We start from the raw sequence: 18,056 nt of genomic DNA on the forward strand, positions 1-18,056 counted from the left end.
AGATTTTGATTTATGAGGCAGGAGGGGCCACAATTGATGAACTGCTAATGCCCACTCAGATGCTTGGATTGCCATTGCCATTCACAAGAGGCCAGCAGACCACGACTAAATGAGACTGGGCTGAAAATGTCACCTGCGTGCACAACCTTTTACGCCCCAAAGCCCTTCTCAGAACTGTAAATTCTATCTTACACGCCTCAGACCACTTCCATTGATGGCTTATGGCAGAATCCTGCCAGCGACACCAGCCTTTCCACACTCGACTGTAAATCAAATTGCTATCTAAAGCAGCAGGACTCATCCTTACAGAGCTGGACAGCAACACATGGGAAATCCCCAGTGCTTCGATATATTGCTCGAGGTCCAACAAGATCATACAGGTCACAAGATGCCCTTGGCACACTGTGTTTGGATTTTTGTTACACAGTGTGCAGGCAAACTAGAAGCTGAATATCACAATTTCTTCAATAAGGACAGGGTATAAATAATTCAATGCCAATTAAAGTTGTGAAGAAAATATTGGTTAAATGACAAATGAATTCAGTATTGCAGAACACCAACCTCTGACTGTGTCCATTAAATAACTTAACACGAGCCAAGTTTGCTTGGGAACTTTGAAAGTGGGATGACGGAAACTGATAACAGGGCATTAGGTGAAACTAAAAACTAACTGGCTCGTCGGTGGATGACATGGTTCTGCAGCAGTTAGCACTGTCGCCTAACAGCTGCGAGGTTCAATCCTGATGGTCGACTGATGCCCTTCTGCGTGGAGTTTGCACGTTCTCTCTGTCCCCATGTGGGGATTTTCTCTGGATGCTCTGATTTCTTCCCACACTCCAACGACATGTGTGTTAGGTAAACTGCTGATTCTAAATTGTCCATAGGTGTGAGAATGCATGGTTGTATGTCTGTGTGTGTAAGCCCTGATGGACTGGCAACTTGTCAAGGGGTCTACCCTGCCTCTCACCCAATGTCAGCTGGGATAGACTCCAGCTCCCTCTGGGATAAAGAGGGTATAGAAAACAGATCCCTGGTTCACTGTTTGTCAGTAAGTATTCTGTAAAGATTTAAGAAATGGATGGTGAAATATATTTATAAATGCAGAGATCCTCAAACGGTTTCCCTAAATAAAGATTTGCTGACATGAATTTGAAGCATGTGGACATTGTGGTGTCCCTGGTTTTGTGTAAATCTGAAGCTGTATGCCATGAAATACTTCTGTCTCTACCTGACATCTAGGCATTTTGGTGTGGAGAACAGCTGGTTCTTTTTTTCTGTATGCTCCAAATGCCTTTACTAATGCCACACAAAATATGCGAGTAGCTTGTCAACTGCTGCATGATCGCTTTCTGTTAAGCCACTCTGCCTAATACCTTTGTTTTACCCAGTATGGAGCATGAGGCCATTTTCTAACTATTCTTGGCTCTTTTAATCCTTTTACATACCAGTGTTAGAGCGCTCTCAGGGTCTGTGTTCTGATAAATGGTCTTACCACATTGCAGAGCATATCAGTTGGATTTCTGCTAGTATAATTATTCAACTCCTTAGTACAAAGACATATCAAGGTTTTTTTTTTTTTCTCATGCCGTCAGAAAATGATCATCTCTGCCATTAATCCTGCTGCAATTTGTCTGTGTTACTGAACACATGAATGTGATTTTCACCTTACAGCAGTGATGTATCTGCAGCAGCTGGACACTACCAATGTGCACGGTTTTCCACACAGAACTGGAAGAGAACCGTTTTGTTCTGTTCCGCATACACACTCACACACACACACACCTCCAACACGCACACACAGACAAAATGTCCCTCTGGAACTCGTGCTCTGAGTAATGAGACATTGCCGGGCCTATGCTCAGCTTCATGTCACTTAATGTGACATGAATCTCCCTTGCAATGCGTGATCGATCTATTTATTACCCTGTTTATGTAAAGCCAAGTAAAGTCTCCTGACGTGGGATTTTCATCAGGCTGAAATATCAATGGCCATCACTCACTTTTTATTGCTTTTTTCTTGTCCTTTCTGGTCTTGTGGCATTTGTTTTGTGGTATATTGAGGGTAAGGTATAAGATATGGAACACTAGTGCAGAACATATATACATTTATGTGCTTCATATATCTTTTAAAATGCATGTTTTCCAAAAGCTTGGAATAAACCATAATTCAGTCATTTTTACCCAAGCAATTTAGAATAGCGATAAAATTTAAAAAAAATAAAATAAAAATAACGGCTGAAGTATTGAGTGTTACTACTTGTGATACAAAATACAGAATTTATTAAACTAAAATATTTGTAGTTGGCTGCATATTAGAAACATTTGTAACTTACTTCTTCTACAATGGATACTTTTAACTGTGTTTTTGTATTGCTGTTAATGAAAATAAGTTACTAATAAAGGAAACTCTTTATCACACATTAAGCACCCCAATGGCCAATGTTTGATGCTTTCTCCACTAACAACTTTTGTTAAAGATCTTTTTCCAAATAATGCACATTTACTAATGCTATAAGAACCTTTTTAGATTGTCAGCTCTTGTTTGCCATTAAAACAATTACAGTGCCATCTGTGTGTGAAGTCCTGCTCTGCAGTTAACACTCAGTGTATGGTCATGAATGTGTTTTCGCTGCTGTAATTGTATGATAACCACCTGCAGACATGCCCACATCATCTCAACAATAGCAAATGTGAGGTTCATCATTTGAAAGTCAGAACTAGTTAGGGTTAAAAATGATGGCATCACTGTTCCTTAATTTAATTATTTTTATTCACTTCCCATTTATTTTTATTTACAATTCATCATGCTTCACAAGTACTTGTTTCAAGCTATGCCACATTTATTTGAGACCTTATTATTTGAGAAACAGCTTTTCAAAACTATTTTCATTCTTTCCAGCTCAGAGCGTCACATAACAGCTGCATTTTGCTTAACAGCACTGCATCCCATGACATCAACATACTGGCTGTTTTGACACTTGACCAAATAAAGAAAAGAAAGAGGACATTTTCATGAAAGCAAGGAAAAGAAAGAGAAAGTAATATTACAAGAGCCAACTTCAAAGTGACTTTTATGGCTGGAGAGAGCTCACAGAAGAGACAAGACGCAAAAGGATACAGATTTAGCCTTCATGAGGATTTGTTCTTCACTTTAATCTCTCATGTTGTTGTTTTATTACATCATATTTTTTCATGCCTTAGCCACAGAATTAACAGGACATGTTATCAGTATTTGTTTGCAAAAACAGAATTTTACAATATTTTTTTTTCTTTCCTGTAACCAGATACTGTAGAGGATCAACCTTCTAAAATGCACAACAAAACATTTTGGTAGCATCAGTTAACTTTCGTCAACAAATGTTTTTAAAGACTTGTGAGGTCATGAGTTTCCCGTAAATCTAGTTCATACAAAATTTTAGAAAAACTTACCTTAGTTATTAAAGTAAAATGCATTATATTCCAAACAGAAAAAGATCAGGGAAAAAGATTTTTATAATGCTATTGTAAAGAAAATTTATTTTATTATTTTCTTTATTTTAGTTTTAAGTTTCATTCTTTCAAGCATGTGTTTGTGTCATGAGCAGATCACGTGAAATTTATACCAGTCTTCACAATACAGAGTAGATCACATATGACGAGAGTACTTCCTGTTGTTGATTAGGAGACCAAACAGTTTTTTTAATAATCACACTGAATGACAATCTTCACTACAATAAACCACTCAGGTTTGATCATTCAGATCAGGTTTGACCACTGTATGCCAATAATCCCATTGTTCCTTCAAGACTAACCTGCAAGACACACACACCTACCCTCTTTAGAGATCCCTTGGCATGCTGGTAACTTTGTGTGACTCTCTCCGCATGCACACATTTTTTTTTTAATAAACCTGAATTAACTTTCTCATCAAGATCATTACTGGATGTTTTTATTATTATTTTTTTTTCTACCACATTACAGTCCTAGAACATGTACAAAAGAAGCTCATTCTCTGCTTTGTCAAGCACTTACGATGACCAGTCCAGCATCTGGTCTTTCTTCTCTTGACCATCAGAGTTGTGTTGTTTGTACTAACCACCATCCAGACCTGGTGTGTACAGCAGTTTTGTGAGCATCGGGACTTTTGCTATCACGCAGATGCCAGGCCTTCCTAAGAGGGCTTCTTGGGGCAATCCCAGTTACAAGCTCTGGTGTTAACCTGCTAGAGGGCTTTTATCAGCTACATGTCATGTTCGCATTTTCCCTGCAGGTCCATTGCAAGCATCTCACCGCCATCTCAACACTCTCCTAAGCTCCACCCTTGAAGGCCACTTTTATCTGGGGCTTTAAAGTGGCAAACATATTTGCCCAGAGCTTTCCCACAGTCCAGAGCGATGGAAAGTGCACATAGCAACAGCAGCGTCAGGCAGAACAAGAGTCAGTGTGTCTGCATAAAGCCCTACGTTTCAAGTGTGCCTGCTGGCCCTTTGGTGTTGATGCCCCAGTTTCTTTAGAAGACTTTATCTGTGAGTGTGTGTGTGTGTGTGTGTGTGTGTGTGTGTGTGTGTGTGTGTGTGTGTGTGTGTGTGTGTGTGTGTGAGAGAGTGTGTGCAACATTTCTGAATGCATACTTTAACTTACAATGCATACTTTAACATTCAGCAAGAAATAACTCGAGATTTTATTTGAGGATGGTGATCAATCATAACATCTTCTTTAAAGGTGAACATCTGTATTTTGATGGAGGGGTTGTTTAGATGTTTCAAAATCGAAAGAAAAGTGTGATTTTTACCATCTGATCTTTTGTCAGTACACAAAATAACATATTTTGTATTTTGTCACAGCTAAAAACCTATATTGTTGCTATTCTGAAAATAAATGACAATTCCTATTAGACAGTGATGACGCATTTTCCTGCTGATTTTTCCGCTGACAGCTACAACGATCCACATATAATGAAAAAAAAAACAAGATTATCTGTGATATTGGCTTAAGTTTCACATTCGTGGTCTACAGTCAAGCTTGTTTTGCTCCTCCTGTGGGTGTTTGGTTTCTGTCAGGGAGACTGTGAAAGGATGTGAGGGAAATTTAAAGTTACCCCTAGCTGGCCAGAATAAGGATCAACCCATTTTTATAGCTATGTTGAAAATATATATTTTTTTTTTTCCATGTATCCAAATATCATTATTTACTATAGAACTGTCTGACTTTTTCCCTTTTTATTCGACACTTAATTAACTTACTGGATGCTGATGTATTTTTATTTTGAATTTTATTCTGTAAAATCTGTAGATAGTTTGTCTACTAGTCATGCAGTGCAAAAAGCTTGTTTTCTTGTGGTTATTGTCCATTTATTCATTTCAAGTCAATGAAATGCTCATCTATTTGGCCACCCATCTCTGCATCTTGTTGGCACCTTTTTACTTCCCTTAGGATTAGGAGCTGTCATTGGGCCCCTCTGCACCACATGCACTCTCATACAATGCACACACACTGCAGTATAGCTCAAATCTCTAGTTCTTAGGGCACTGTGTATGATAGTGACTGGGCAAGCTTGTGGCTTGATTAGTGCAGTTAGCCCTTCTAAGGCTCTGGCTGTTTACAGTGGATTACAGGGAGGGAGGCAGGGGTTAAGTCTACCCAGGCACAATGCTCTCCCCCCACCCACTCACAGGAGCCACTGCAGCAGGGCTGGCAACTCGTCTGGGCTCCACATCGCAAGGCCAGCCTGACAGGTAGCGGGATTTGGCAGAGCACTTTGCATGAGAGCCAACATGAAAAACTGAACATGGCGGATTAGCTCGGGATTATGTTGTCAGAGTTAGTCTTGACGGACAAACTGCAGAGGAATAAATTGCAATCTGTTTGAGGAGCACGCTGCCACGCAAACAGGAAAGGCATTGGCTTGTTTCACAGCCTGTCCAAAATGACGGGCGGCGGTGGGGGCAATCATTAATAATTTATAAACAAGCTCCACGGCCATCGCTGACGTCTGCCCACTCTGGCTGGACAGGACGTCTGCTTGTTTAACCCCTAACACTACAGGCTGGTTCATGTTAAATCTTGAAACCAGAAGTGACAGGAAATGTATAGAGATAAGAGGAGGTTACACCCAGAAAGGACTATAGAATTAACCGGCCACTATTTTGATGTTTTTGATGAGACAATGTGTGATGAGCAGCAATGATGACACGGATCTAGTCTCGGCCTTTTGTGTCTATCAGTTTACATTAGCCTGTAGTGGTAATGAATTCAGGTGATACCACTTTAGACAGAAGATTAAATAAATCTGTATGAACTGGTTTTATGAACGAGAAAGACCAGTAAACAAAGCCAGGAGTTAAGATTATAATCCACTGCTTGCAAAAGATTTTCTATGAATTTTTGCATAACATACAGTACATTCTTTCTAAAGTAAAATGTGTTGTTTGTTTTTTTTTTTATTTTAGCACATGTTGCTTTTTTTTTTAAGACAGTTTCATAAATTTAGTGCTGTTCAAAAAATGTTGAAGGGAAGCTACTGTAAAAAGAAATGGGGGAAAAAATTGCTGTTACATCCTTCTGATGACATCAAACCTTCATTCACTCAAAAACCTGCAACTCCCTGAATTATCTTTTCAATAAAAAATAAACTAGTGTAAAACAAAAACATCTAGCTTTGCATTAAAACTATGGAAAAGGATGTTTGAATCTACTGAATGGTGCAAAGTAAAATATCTCTAAGCAAAAGAAATATTGACAAAAAACTAGAGAGAAACATATTATACAGACAGAGTAAACAAACTCCAGCAGCTGCATGTCATCTCTCTCCACCTTCCTCGCACGTTGGAGATGTTCTTAGATGCTGATTAGAATTTGTTCAATTTGATGCCGTGCAGCAGCGTTTTCCTGAAGAGGACTGACTAGCATGGCAAAACGGATTAATGAGCTTTATTCCATTCTACCCTTTACTTCATCATTAAGAATGCATGTCTGTATGTTAAACATATGAATATGCATCGGCATAGAGCATTTGCTCTCAGAGTTAGCAGCGACTCTGTGTTGTGCCTTGAATGATAATCTAGATGGGAAATGAATTGTTGTTTCTTTTTCTTTTTTTTCTATTTTAAGTCTTCACCTTGCAGCTGAAAAAAAAATATATATATATATTTTTAGATTTTTTAAAGCCATTATTAACGCCACACTGTGCTGACATTGTGGATCTATTTGCCTAGAGGATAAAAAGTACGTTTTTCTTTGAGTCTGCATTGAAATTCATTAATTTAACAAACAGATATATTTGTAATCACAGTATCATTCAGTGCATTAGCAAACATTTAGGCTGAGTTATGATCTTTCTCGATGTTAATTAGAGTTATGAGTTGTTGAACAAATACATTATGCACAGTTATTTCTCATTCCTGTCTGTTTCACTAAATAAACCCAGCTCAGTGTTCGCAGCCTTGCTGTCAGACTGAGGGTGATTCAGAGGTCAGTGCAGATCACTGGATAAAGGCTAACAAATTACCACAATGACTCGAACACACCTGATTGATGTCAATAGGGGGAGGGGAAGCACACGAAGGTTAGTTCTAGATAAGCTTAAATGCTTGGCTGTTCTTCACAAAGACAAAACTAAAAAAAGACACAGAAACGATTAACACTGATACACAATACAAAACTATAATGCTGAGATTATTTTTAACACAAAAATTAGTTTTACTAAACTAACAGCGATCTGCTTATGTGTAAAGTTCAATGACAGTTCTGACAATACAGCAGGTTATGTGTTTTGTACTGAGCATGAACGCACCTGAACATGGAGCAGTTTCCTAATTCTCATGAAGAAGCGTTTATTTGATGCACTCATGATGTATTTCTCTCCTCTGTGTTCCAGCTGTCTGTCGCTGACATCTTTATGTTTTCATTTTGGTTCAGGAAAAGATTTTCTGTTTACGGATCACTAGTAAAAACAGCCGGTACCCTTAATGAACACAGACACTATCTGCACTCATCGGGCAGCGTGTTATAAAAGCGGGTGACATGAAGCAGTAACGGGGGGGAGGAACCAAGGCTACTGATTCACTGACAGGACAATTAGAGGGAGCTAATCTGCTATCTGAGCTAAATATTCCAGATAGGGTGAGCATGTCGCAAGGTGACAGACCTACAGTGGAAGTCGGTGATTCCCCTTTGGGGCGCCACGGGGATGTTTGCCTTGATTTGATTTATCTGAGTTAAGGTGCAAGAAGAGGATGAATGAGGATTCTTGATTTTTATTGTTGAGTTGTTGCAATAATCCAACCAAAGATCAATGCATCCAGTATTTGAAGTTAAGAAAGACATAATGACAGCTTCTAAGACAGACATGAAGTATTTCTGAAGGGGACTATGGCTCCAGTTGGAAGTTAGTCATATTTACTGCTCAACTTCTTGCAGGCCACACTGCAAATAAACAGATATGTTACATCTGTACATGCAGTTTTTGACCTGTGCTGACTTCTCTTGCTGAACAGTACAGTTTCCATTTTCTCTTTGAATTTCAAACATTATTATCTTTGCTCTCAAGTGGAGGGAGGGTAAACAGTAGCGGTGGAGAGTCAGATGTCTCTTTAAATAAACTGCATTGTCTGATGATGTTTTAATGGGCAAATCTGGATCCCCTGGGCGCTGACCCTTCAGACACTGTCCCAGCCATGTACTCTGCACAGGGTGCTGAGACGTAATTGCTATGTACATACCAGGCTATTCTCTGATTTCTCCACTGCAAAAAATGTGCAGTAGAAGGAAACTGTTTGTGTAGCACAGCATTAAGTATTAATATAGATTAAACTTGAAATGCGGTGTTGAAATATAGCAAAAACTGATTCGATTTAGATTAGATTAGTCTTTCATGATCTTCTTGTATTTTTTTTTTTAATCAGTGTCTCATAATTATTTGGATTCAAGCTAAATTGTGGCACCTACTGTTGTAGCTAACTAAAGTTAAAGGTACAATCTTTATTGAAAAATTACTGTAAAATGTATTTTTTATAATGTTTTTCTTGTGCACCGCCCAGGGTGTATCCTGTCTCTCACTGCTAATCGCTGGGACAGGCTCCAGCTTTGCTGCTAACCTAATCTGGAATGAGCGTAATAGAATATGAATGAATGTTTGTTTTTTCTGCAAACCCAAAATTAATATTTCTTAATAGTAATATAACAGTTTATAATTCATATTGTTTTAAATCAGACATAAAGATGTGTAGAACTAACATTTCCACTATGAGACGGTACATTACAATCAGTAGTTTAAGGTCATGCACTTTTTCCAAGTTCTTTTTTTTTTTTTTTTTTTATTTATTGATGCAAAAATCTTTCTACCGTAAAAACTAAACATGAGTCTGATTACCCACGATGAGTCACAATAATTTTCATTTAAAGATACATATAGTTGAGAGCATTTCTGAAACAGCTCACTGTAATACAAGGCAGTAGAACTGAATTATTACATCATAATGTTAAGCTGAACAGTTAAAAAAATAAAAATAAAAATAAAAAAAGTGCAATAAAAAAGAGCAAAATTTAAAAGCAAGTTAAAAAATTTTAAGAAAAAAGCATGTTGTTATAATAATAAACACTACTGCCAATTTCATGAAAGTCCTGTCTTTGCTTTATGCTTCCAGAACATCTTGTCCCACCTCACAAATAACTTCAAAATTATGGCTTCATGGCCTCTTACACAACATCTCCAAAGAGACTAAGGCAATAGTTATGTGATGTGGATGCCCTCCAATGCGAAAGAAAAACCACAGAAACATTTTCCTCTTACAGTTTGAGTTTTTAAGCTATTCATGATATGAATGTAATGTGTAAATTGACAGCAGCTATGCCCAAAAGTAAGTTTAACCTCTTAGAGCAATCTGTAAGACAGCTGCAGTATAGTGCAGCTATATCCCAACACAAAAAGTCTGGTTATGTTTGTGTACACAGCTCCTCTCAAATAAAAGTCTGTGATTTTTCATTAGAATAAAAAAAAAAAAAAAAATCAAGGTAAGATCCTAAATTGTGTTTGTCAGGAATAATATTTTTTGTAGTGCTGTCTGCTTCTGTGTAGTTCCTCCCATTTTATTTCCACAAGGATGTCCAGTTCCAGTCAAAACAGAAAGGGTGTCCACCAAACAGGCAGCATGCTGTTTTTTTAACTCCTTTTTTTTTTTTATTATTATTAAGACACACCAAAACCCTGACTTTCTGTGATGTTTTCACAGGCAGGAACAGAAACATATGCTGGACTGAAAGAATGAGAAAGAAGACGGGAAACTTCAATGAAAAACGCACAGAGAATGTTTATCAGATTGAAAGAATGAGCACGAGCAGAAATATATGAGACAAAATACCTCAATATGTGAGTGTGAGACTCCCACGTTTTCCTTTGCTGTCTGAAACTAATGAATTTTTGCCGGGAAAGGAAATGCTTTGGGAATAGGTAAAAAATTCATCAAACACCGGATGTGTGCTCTTGATTAGTAATTCAGACCAAAGCTAACTTTGGTAAGACAATATTACAAGAGGGCTCAAGGAAATGGCTAATGAGCAGCTAAGCTAACTTTATCTAGGTCCAGAATATACATTCATCTGATTTTCTGGGCGTTGAACTCTAATTGGATTGTGAAGAAGTGAAGAGGACAAAGAACACTTATCGTTCATGGTTATCAGGAATTCATATCTTGGGTAAATTTGCTAACTTGCATTACAATTTAATTGAATTAACTTTTGATGAGCTTCAAAAAATAATTATCATTGTATTCTTCCTCAACCACCAACAGAAAGCTCTGGTTGTGGGCATTCAAGAAAACTAAGCATCTTTCATGTATTTAAAAGCTCTTTTCAGCAGTTTGTCTTTTCCTTTCTGAACAACTGTCTTTCATTACAGCTCGGTGAGCACCTTTTGACTCGGAGCGCACAGGAAGCAACACAGTGACGTGCTGCAGAGAGTAGACTGTCTCACACTGACACTAAGGAAGATGTAAAGTAATATCCCAGCAGCACATGAAGTCACCCAGTCCCCTTTTACAGTCAATATGACAAGAGGTTCGAGCACCGGTCAGGAGACAGGGCTGGGTCCTTGTGATTCAATATGGGGTTGTTTAGTTCAGACGCCATAACATGGGTGAGGTGGCTGCTGCAGGCTGTTTCTAATGTAATTGGAAGATATTGCACACACGCACAGACATTTGCAGACACGAATGATGGCTAGAAGTGTTACTTTTTGAAAATGAAAAACCTTAGTGTAAATCAAAACATGCATTTGAGTCTTTAAAAACTTTAAAAAGTGCTATAACATAAAAATACCTTCAGATTTATTCACATTTTCATTTGCAGTGACTTTCCTTGTTCTCTGCCTGCACAGTTTGAAAGATATACTTAAAACGCCACTAAAACGTTAAAACAAGACTTTTCCCACTCCTTTTTTTACAGCTAAAAGTAAATACTAAGAGTCTTATTCTGATTACTTTTGAAGTAAAAATGAAAGTTTCTTTATTATGACCCGTCACCGGGTTAGCGTGCCAATTAACCCCAGATGGTTGAAAAGTGCCCACACAGGAGGTGACATGAAGTGATTCACCATCACACTGGTATTAGTCTTTTAATGCAAGCTGACAGTGAGGATTTCAGAAGCATGGGAGGGGAAGTGAGGGGGTTCCTGATGGTTCATGTTCAGGCCTCTTTTGTGAATCATGCAGCCTAGCATGCGATCGACACACTGCCCTCCTCTTGACTCCCTCATAAGCTCTGTTACAATAACACACTTGCCTTTCACTCGGGTCCTAACCCCTGAACCCCCACCCTTCCCCCACCCCCACCACTATCACTAATACTCCACATCTCTAAAAAACACACAAGAGGGAAGAAGAAGAAGAAATGGGCCCGTACCTACAGTTAAAAGACGAAAGCTGGAGGGTATTTGTTTCGGCCTCTGGTTGCCCTCAAAACTCCCTAAAACTCCACTATTGTTGTTAGTATAACTGTGATGACAGAGATAATCTTTGTTATTATCATTATTATTATCATTCCCGACTTTAATTAATTTCTCCCTCAGGCCTGAGAACAGTAATGAGGAACAGACGCAGACTGCCGCTTCACTCCAAATTCTCAACGCTCAAGTCCCAGAACCACACAAGTCAAGGTTAACAGTGCCATCTACAGTAGAGAGAAAACCAGTCAATCTTGCTTTGATGATATGAGATGTGCAGAAGGGCACAGTTCAGAAACATTAACCAGCATGTTTGATAGGATGTTGCCAGTTAGTCAGCAAGGGTTTAGCATGCGGTGTGCACTTTTAATTAGCAATAATTTACTTTTAGGGAATAAATAATGACAATACTTTAAGTTTTGTTTGTCTATCAGACTGCTAAACTTATTATATTTAACACCTTTAACAACAGGTTTAACAACTTGATATAATTTGTTTTTATCCAAATATTGAATAAAAATGCAGGAGATCTGTGTGAAGGATGACCATCAAGCAAAAAATATCTGCATTTTATTTTCATAATGCTTATTGCCAAACCTGCTTTTTTTCTGTGTTTCATCTTATAGTTTAAGCATAAAAAATATTGTTGGTGCACTCTCAATGAGCAACACCTACAATTTTTGCTTTAATAAAGTGTTTTTTATACATAATTATTTCACTAAGATGGGGGAAAAAAAATAAAAAGGGGTTTTCAGAGAACAAAGTGTTTCAAGAACACGGAAACCTAATTTTAGGTAGTTTCATTATTTAAAATATCTAGAAAAACTGCTGAGTTACATAAACTAATTCACAGCTGACTAATTTAGTACATGAATGTAAGGGGCCGTGTACGGGGGATTCAGAGATTTAACCGTTCACATTGACAAAAAAGACAAAAGAGGCTGAAAACAAACCTTTACTGTTTATCCTAAGCCTCATCACCACTGGCAGTGGGCTTGTAAATATTATCCTATTCTTCTTAATCCACTGCACGACGCCATGCTCACCCACTTACCGGAAGCTCCGACATTTACCTTCGGATTTGCCGGGGCTTGGGCTAGAGTGGCTGTGAGTGGGAAAGTGCTAATCTACACGGTAGAATCAGGATTAGTCTGGTGAGCCAGGTGAGATTTTATTGGCCACGGGAGATGCAGGCCCGTGGTCCTTGGTAGGGGGTAACTGGCTGAAGGGAAACTAGGGAAGCAAGTTGCAATGATGGGAGTGTTCCTTCCAACTCTATACTCTGTGTTTCCACTGCTTTCCTTTTTTTGTCTTGCTATTTCTCCTTCTGTTTCCCTTTCACACTCTTTCTCTCTCACTCTCCATCTCAAGGAGCCTTGATGAGAATTCCACTAATCAGCTGAGGATTAACAGCGACTCAGACAACACTACATCTAATTCCCCCTTCACCGCCACTGGAGTAACAAGAGGCCTCACACAGCAGCACACCAACACAGAAAAGGACTGCTGCATGCATGTGGGACTATTGCTGTTAGTCTTATAATTTATTTAACTGATATTTACTTGATGATTTTAGCAGATAATCAAATTTCTACCATCAGACCTTGGTGTTGCTGTTCTTTTGAGTTTGTTTGTCCTTTTCAGTTGTAGTGATTCAGACATAGTAACCACTTATTGACAACCTATCTGTCATGGTTTAGCATAATTTAGCATGGTTTTCTATTTGATTAGACAACAAAACATTTGGGTTGGCTTAAGAAAATCTCATAAGGTACAGTTACACAGTTCTTCTTGGAAACGCTGTTCCCATCAGAAGGTAGAGTTATTACACAGCAGCACATACTTGTGCCGTTTTCTGAAGCATTTCCAGCCCTGAACCTTTGGCTTGGAATTTGAAAAAAGGAAAAATGACACAACAAAACTGCAAATTGCCAACTAACGATACACAAAAACTGCAGAAAATGATGCGTCGTTTGATCATTTAGATTTGTATAAACATGTTGAATAAAGCTAATTTTAATACACAACAGTCATGCTATAAACATGTTTCAAATGAGTTAAGGTGCATTGCCATGAGATCATGTAATTTGAAAGATCCCCGAGGTTCCTGATTGATATGACGTAAGTATCAACATACAGTTGTCTTGGTTTGATCATTTCTATGTCAGTCATACAAAAGGAGGCGCTACACTTGTGTAGATTCCAGCCATGACTGTCAAATTTAATTAACTATTTCAACACTGACATCATTATGTTCCAAAGAATATCAAACACCTGCCAAACAAAAGGTAAACATTAAATATTTACTAATATATATATATATATATATATATATATATATATATATATATATATATATATATATATATATATACATATATATATATACATATATATGTGTGTGTGTGTGTGTGTGTATTCATACAAACCGATAAATAATTCAATAACTAACTTTGCAGCATAATTTAGATAAACATATAATCAATCTCAACTACTTCCCCCATCCTCAATAACATGATTTGCTCCAAGATCTCTTAAGCAAGTAATTGAGCCTACTTCCCTCCTTTACCCTCCCCTCTGCCTAGAAGACAACAAAATGTGAGTACTGCCATTACCTGCTGAACATACTATTTTACACATTAAAGAAAACAAAAGAAAGACGAAAATTATGAAAAGGTTTGTTGCAAATGCTAAATTAAGTTCTCTTTTACAGAGGCAGGATTGCCAGTCCCCCTCTGCAAATATGCATGTATACACATGTTTCAATAAACAATAAAATAACCAGTGTGCTTAACACCTGTGTGAACTGTTCAATAGTTGGTAATGGAACCACACGTTTCATGGAATGAAATGTGAGCAAATGCATTATTTCACTGGTTAAATACAGCAACACAGACTTGTAATGCAAGGAAAGAGATCACCCCCCTCCCCTCAACCCAGTACTAAACTAGGTGGTTGGTGTAGAGAATGAATGAATGTTTGAAAGTTCATAATAAGTTAAGTAGTTAGCATGTTAGCTTTCATGCTAATTAGGTTTACCACTCAACTATTTATTTATTTATTTTGTTGCTGGATACATTTTTTTTGGTGTGGTTGTTCATTGTGATTGAAACATAGGATGGCAGTCATCTACCAAATGTGAGGTTGCTGGTTTGATTCCAGACCATCCCCTGACTACATGCTTAATGTCCTTGGGAAATACACTTGCTCAAGGACAAAACCCTGCATTGCCTCCCAATGTCTCTATCAGGGTATAAGTGTGTGAATGTGACATCGTGTAAAGTGCTTAGAGTAGTCAACATTACGGGAAAAACATTATAAAAGTACAATCTATTCACCATTTCAATAGGACTACCATCAGCATGAGCAATGTACAGGCCTGAAATGACTTGCATGTGCACAGTAATGATATCATGTCCTGCATGCTTTTTTTCTGAAGTGCATAAGGCGGTGAATATTTATCCGACTGATAACACTTATTTTGATGGTATAATTGGAAAGAAATTTTTATTCATTCATAAAAAAAATCTGATATGGGTCACATGAGTGAAAGAGTGAAATTTGCCTGCAGTGTAAATGTTCCCTTGGCTTAATCAACTTCCTGGCATGCAGTAAGATCTCTCAAAAATGTATGTTCGTTTAACACACTGATAGCAAATTCCTGAGGGGAAAAATGGAAGACAGTATGCATGGACTTTAACTTTGATAACAAATTAATTTACTTATGTGGCAAGGTGGCATTAATGCTACCTTATTTCCTTTTTTTCTTCTTCATATTAGGAAAACATAGTCTGATTTGTAGATAGACAGCTGGGTGTTAGTAACGGCATCCCACAGCTCCTTGCAATAGCAAGAAACATTTCAATATGCAGCTGCTTATGTATGTACAGTAAGTTGTTAATAAAAGGTAAAGAAACATCGAAGATGTACTTGTGGTACTCATCTCTGGAACATGACAGCTGTGCTACAGCGGACCAATGAACAAAGATTCTTTATTCTTATAATTGCTATGTGTGGCTTCTTAACCTATAATGAGTCTATAATTATTTCATTTTTACTTTGTTTTAATTCTGAAACACAATAAACTTTCTTTTTATCATCCCAAAAGGGAAAACCCAAATTCCAAGAAAAAGTTGCTAAAAAAAACCCCAAACAGATGAATCTCCTAAACTATTTTCCAGCAGATGACTGCATCAGACCCACTATTGAGCCTTAATTATGCTAAACTTAATGTTAACAATATTCAAAATTATTGTGAGTGACTTAAAAATATTAAACAAGTAAATATGATTCATATTGGCTAAAATTAAACTACGGCAAGAACATGTCTTTAAACTTCCACAAAACTAAATGTTTCAACCTCCAAGGTTTTCCTTTTCATTTTTTTTCCTGTTTCTGTCTAAAAAAGGTGTTCAAGCCAGGAAAAGTACAATTCTTTACATTTGGATAAAAACACGGTGGTCAGCTTGTGTTTTTAAAGTGACACTGACATCAAAAACTCATTTGTTTTAATGCAGAGACTCATTTATTTACTAGGTCACACTGGGCCACCCACAAAGGAAAAATCCTTGTAAAAAAAAAAAAAAACACATCAAGACTGTAATGTTCCATGTTCACTGAGCAAGGTTTTGTGATTTATTTTTCAGTCAATATTTCTGCATTTATAATTTCTTAATTGCCTGAAATTGCCCAAAGAACAATTTGAGAAAATATCTAAAAGCCATTAGAGTTAAGTGGGTTGAAATTTCAGGCTGCTTAAGTACATGTTGGCAGCAGTCCCATGCTATCTCAGAGACAGGTTGCCTTCCCAGCCTCCCACAGTTTTGCTGTAATGAAGGAGCTGTCTTACCCAAACAAACAGACTCTCTGGAGATGTACCTCAACTACCTCCTTAATCCAGGAAGTCTTTCTTATCTCCCCACAAATGGCCTTGTAGCAAGGTGTAGCAGTGTCATTTATCAGTTAAACCACTAAGCAGTGAGCCTGCATGTATTCTTGGTGCTTGGAAAGTAAAAGGAGAAAAAAGTTTTTGACTTCAGTGCATCTGTTTATTTGTCTTTATTGCATTGTGACAGCAATTTGTTTAAGAGCAAATCTGGGTCCAAATGATTTCAAACTGCACAAATACAAATGTTGTTTTTTTTTTGTTTTCTCCTTGTTGAGTTCAAACAAATGTTTCACAATTTTCCCACTTTCTCATTTATTGATTTTTTTTTATTTCTTGGTTTGTGTTTTTGGAGACAAACAGAGGAAAACATTAAAAGACAAAGATTGTTTGTATGTTTCCCATTTGTTCCTAATTAGTTTTAGTAAAAGTCTTTGAGAACCTCTTCGACTTTTAGTGTGTTTAACAAATTCCAGAAGTGAGGTTGAAATACACTAAAAACACAATGAAATAACAAAATATAATAAAAGAATAACTATAACAAAATGTATATTGTATGTAAAATGACATAAAGCCACTATTAAAGCATTATTCTAATAAACTATATATATTTTTATATATATATATATATATATATATGTATATAATTTTTTTAAAGCTGTTTAAACTCAACAGTACAGTTTTTAAATAAAAACATCTTTCTAAAACATCAAAATAAAACATAATTAAATAAATAATTCTATGTATGTGTGCTCTTTGTGGAGAAATCATCAATGTGGAGGAGCTTTTGGATACATTTGAGGCAGTAGCCACGATGCAACAGGCTAATTTCCCATAGCTTGTTTCACAACCTTGAGTGCGTGTAGGAGGCACTCAAAGGATCTGCACTCGACAATGCAGCCTAGGCAGAGTCAAACGGCGATCCACCGAGCTTTCAACACAGAGTGCATCGTCAGTAGACAAGTTGTTATTGTTCGATAGCTAGCCCACACCGAACCAAGAGCACTGTATTGAACGGTTCAAAACAGATGTATTGTTGTACGCCTAATATTTTTTTTTTTTTTTTTTTTTTTTTTACAGCTATATATGATAAATTTTATGAATATCACTGAGGAAAAAGTTTTCAATTATTGACCAAATACTTATGATAAATGCAGGTGGTAGAAAATCTCAAAATCAAATCAAAACTTAAAATCATCCCAGCAACACAATATTCCTGCTGTAAAATGGTTGCTTGTTGAAGCTGTTTTTGTATAC

General features: G+C 37.2%; 1 protein-coding gene across 1 annotated transcript; it reads left to right on the forward strand.

The window, feature by feature from the left end:
- The first annotated feature begins 720 nt into the window (after positions 1–720).
- Positions 721–13,982, forward strand: LOC306763064 (uncharacterized protein). The gene is made up of 3 exons (XM_079249742.1): positions 721–855; positions 12,041–12,127; positions 13,286–13,982. The coding sequence occupies exons 1-3, from the start codon at positions 755–757 to the stop codon at positions 13,455–13,457; spliced, it is 360 nt and encodes a 119-aa protein (XP_079105868.1). The 5' UTR covers positions 721–754; the 3' UTR covers positions 13,458–13,982.
- Positions 13,983–18,056: the final 4,074 nt, after the last annotated feature.

This window comes from Telmatherina bonti, assembly GCF_933228915.1.
Source record: "Telmatherina bonti genome assembly, chromosome: 12".
In the NCBI taxonomy this organism is placed as follows: Eukaryota; Metazoa; Chordata; class Actinopteri; order Atheriniformes; family Telmatherinidae; genus Telmatherina; species Telmatherina bonti.

Excerpts from the sequence above, each read along its gene's own strand:
- LOC306763064 (XM_079249742.1), top strand. The coding sequence starts at position 755 with ATGCCCTTCTGCGTGGAGTTTGCACGTTCTCTCTGTCCCCATGTGGGG. Across the intron at positions 856-12,040 it reads TCCAACGACATGTGTGTTAG|GCCTGAGAACAGTAATGAGG; the intron begins GTAAACTGCTGA and ends TTTCTCCCTCAG. Across the intron at positions 12,128-13,285 it reads CCAGAACCACACAAGTCAAG|GAGCCTTGATGAGAATTCCA; the intron begins GTTAACAGTGCC and ends CTCCATCTCAAG.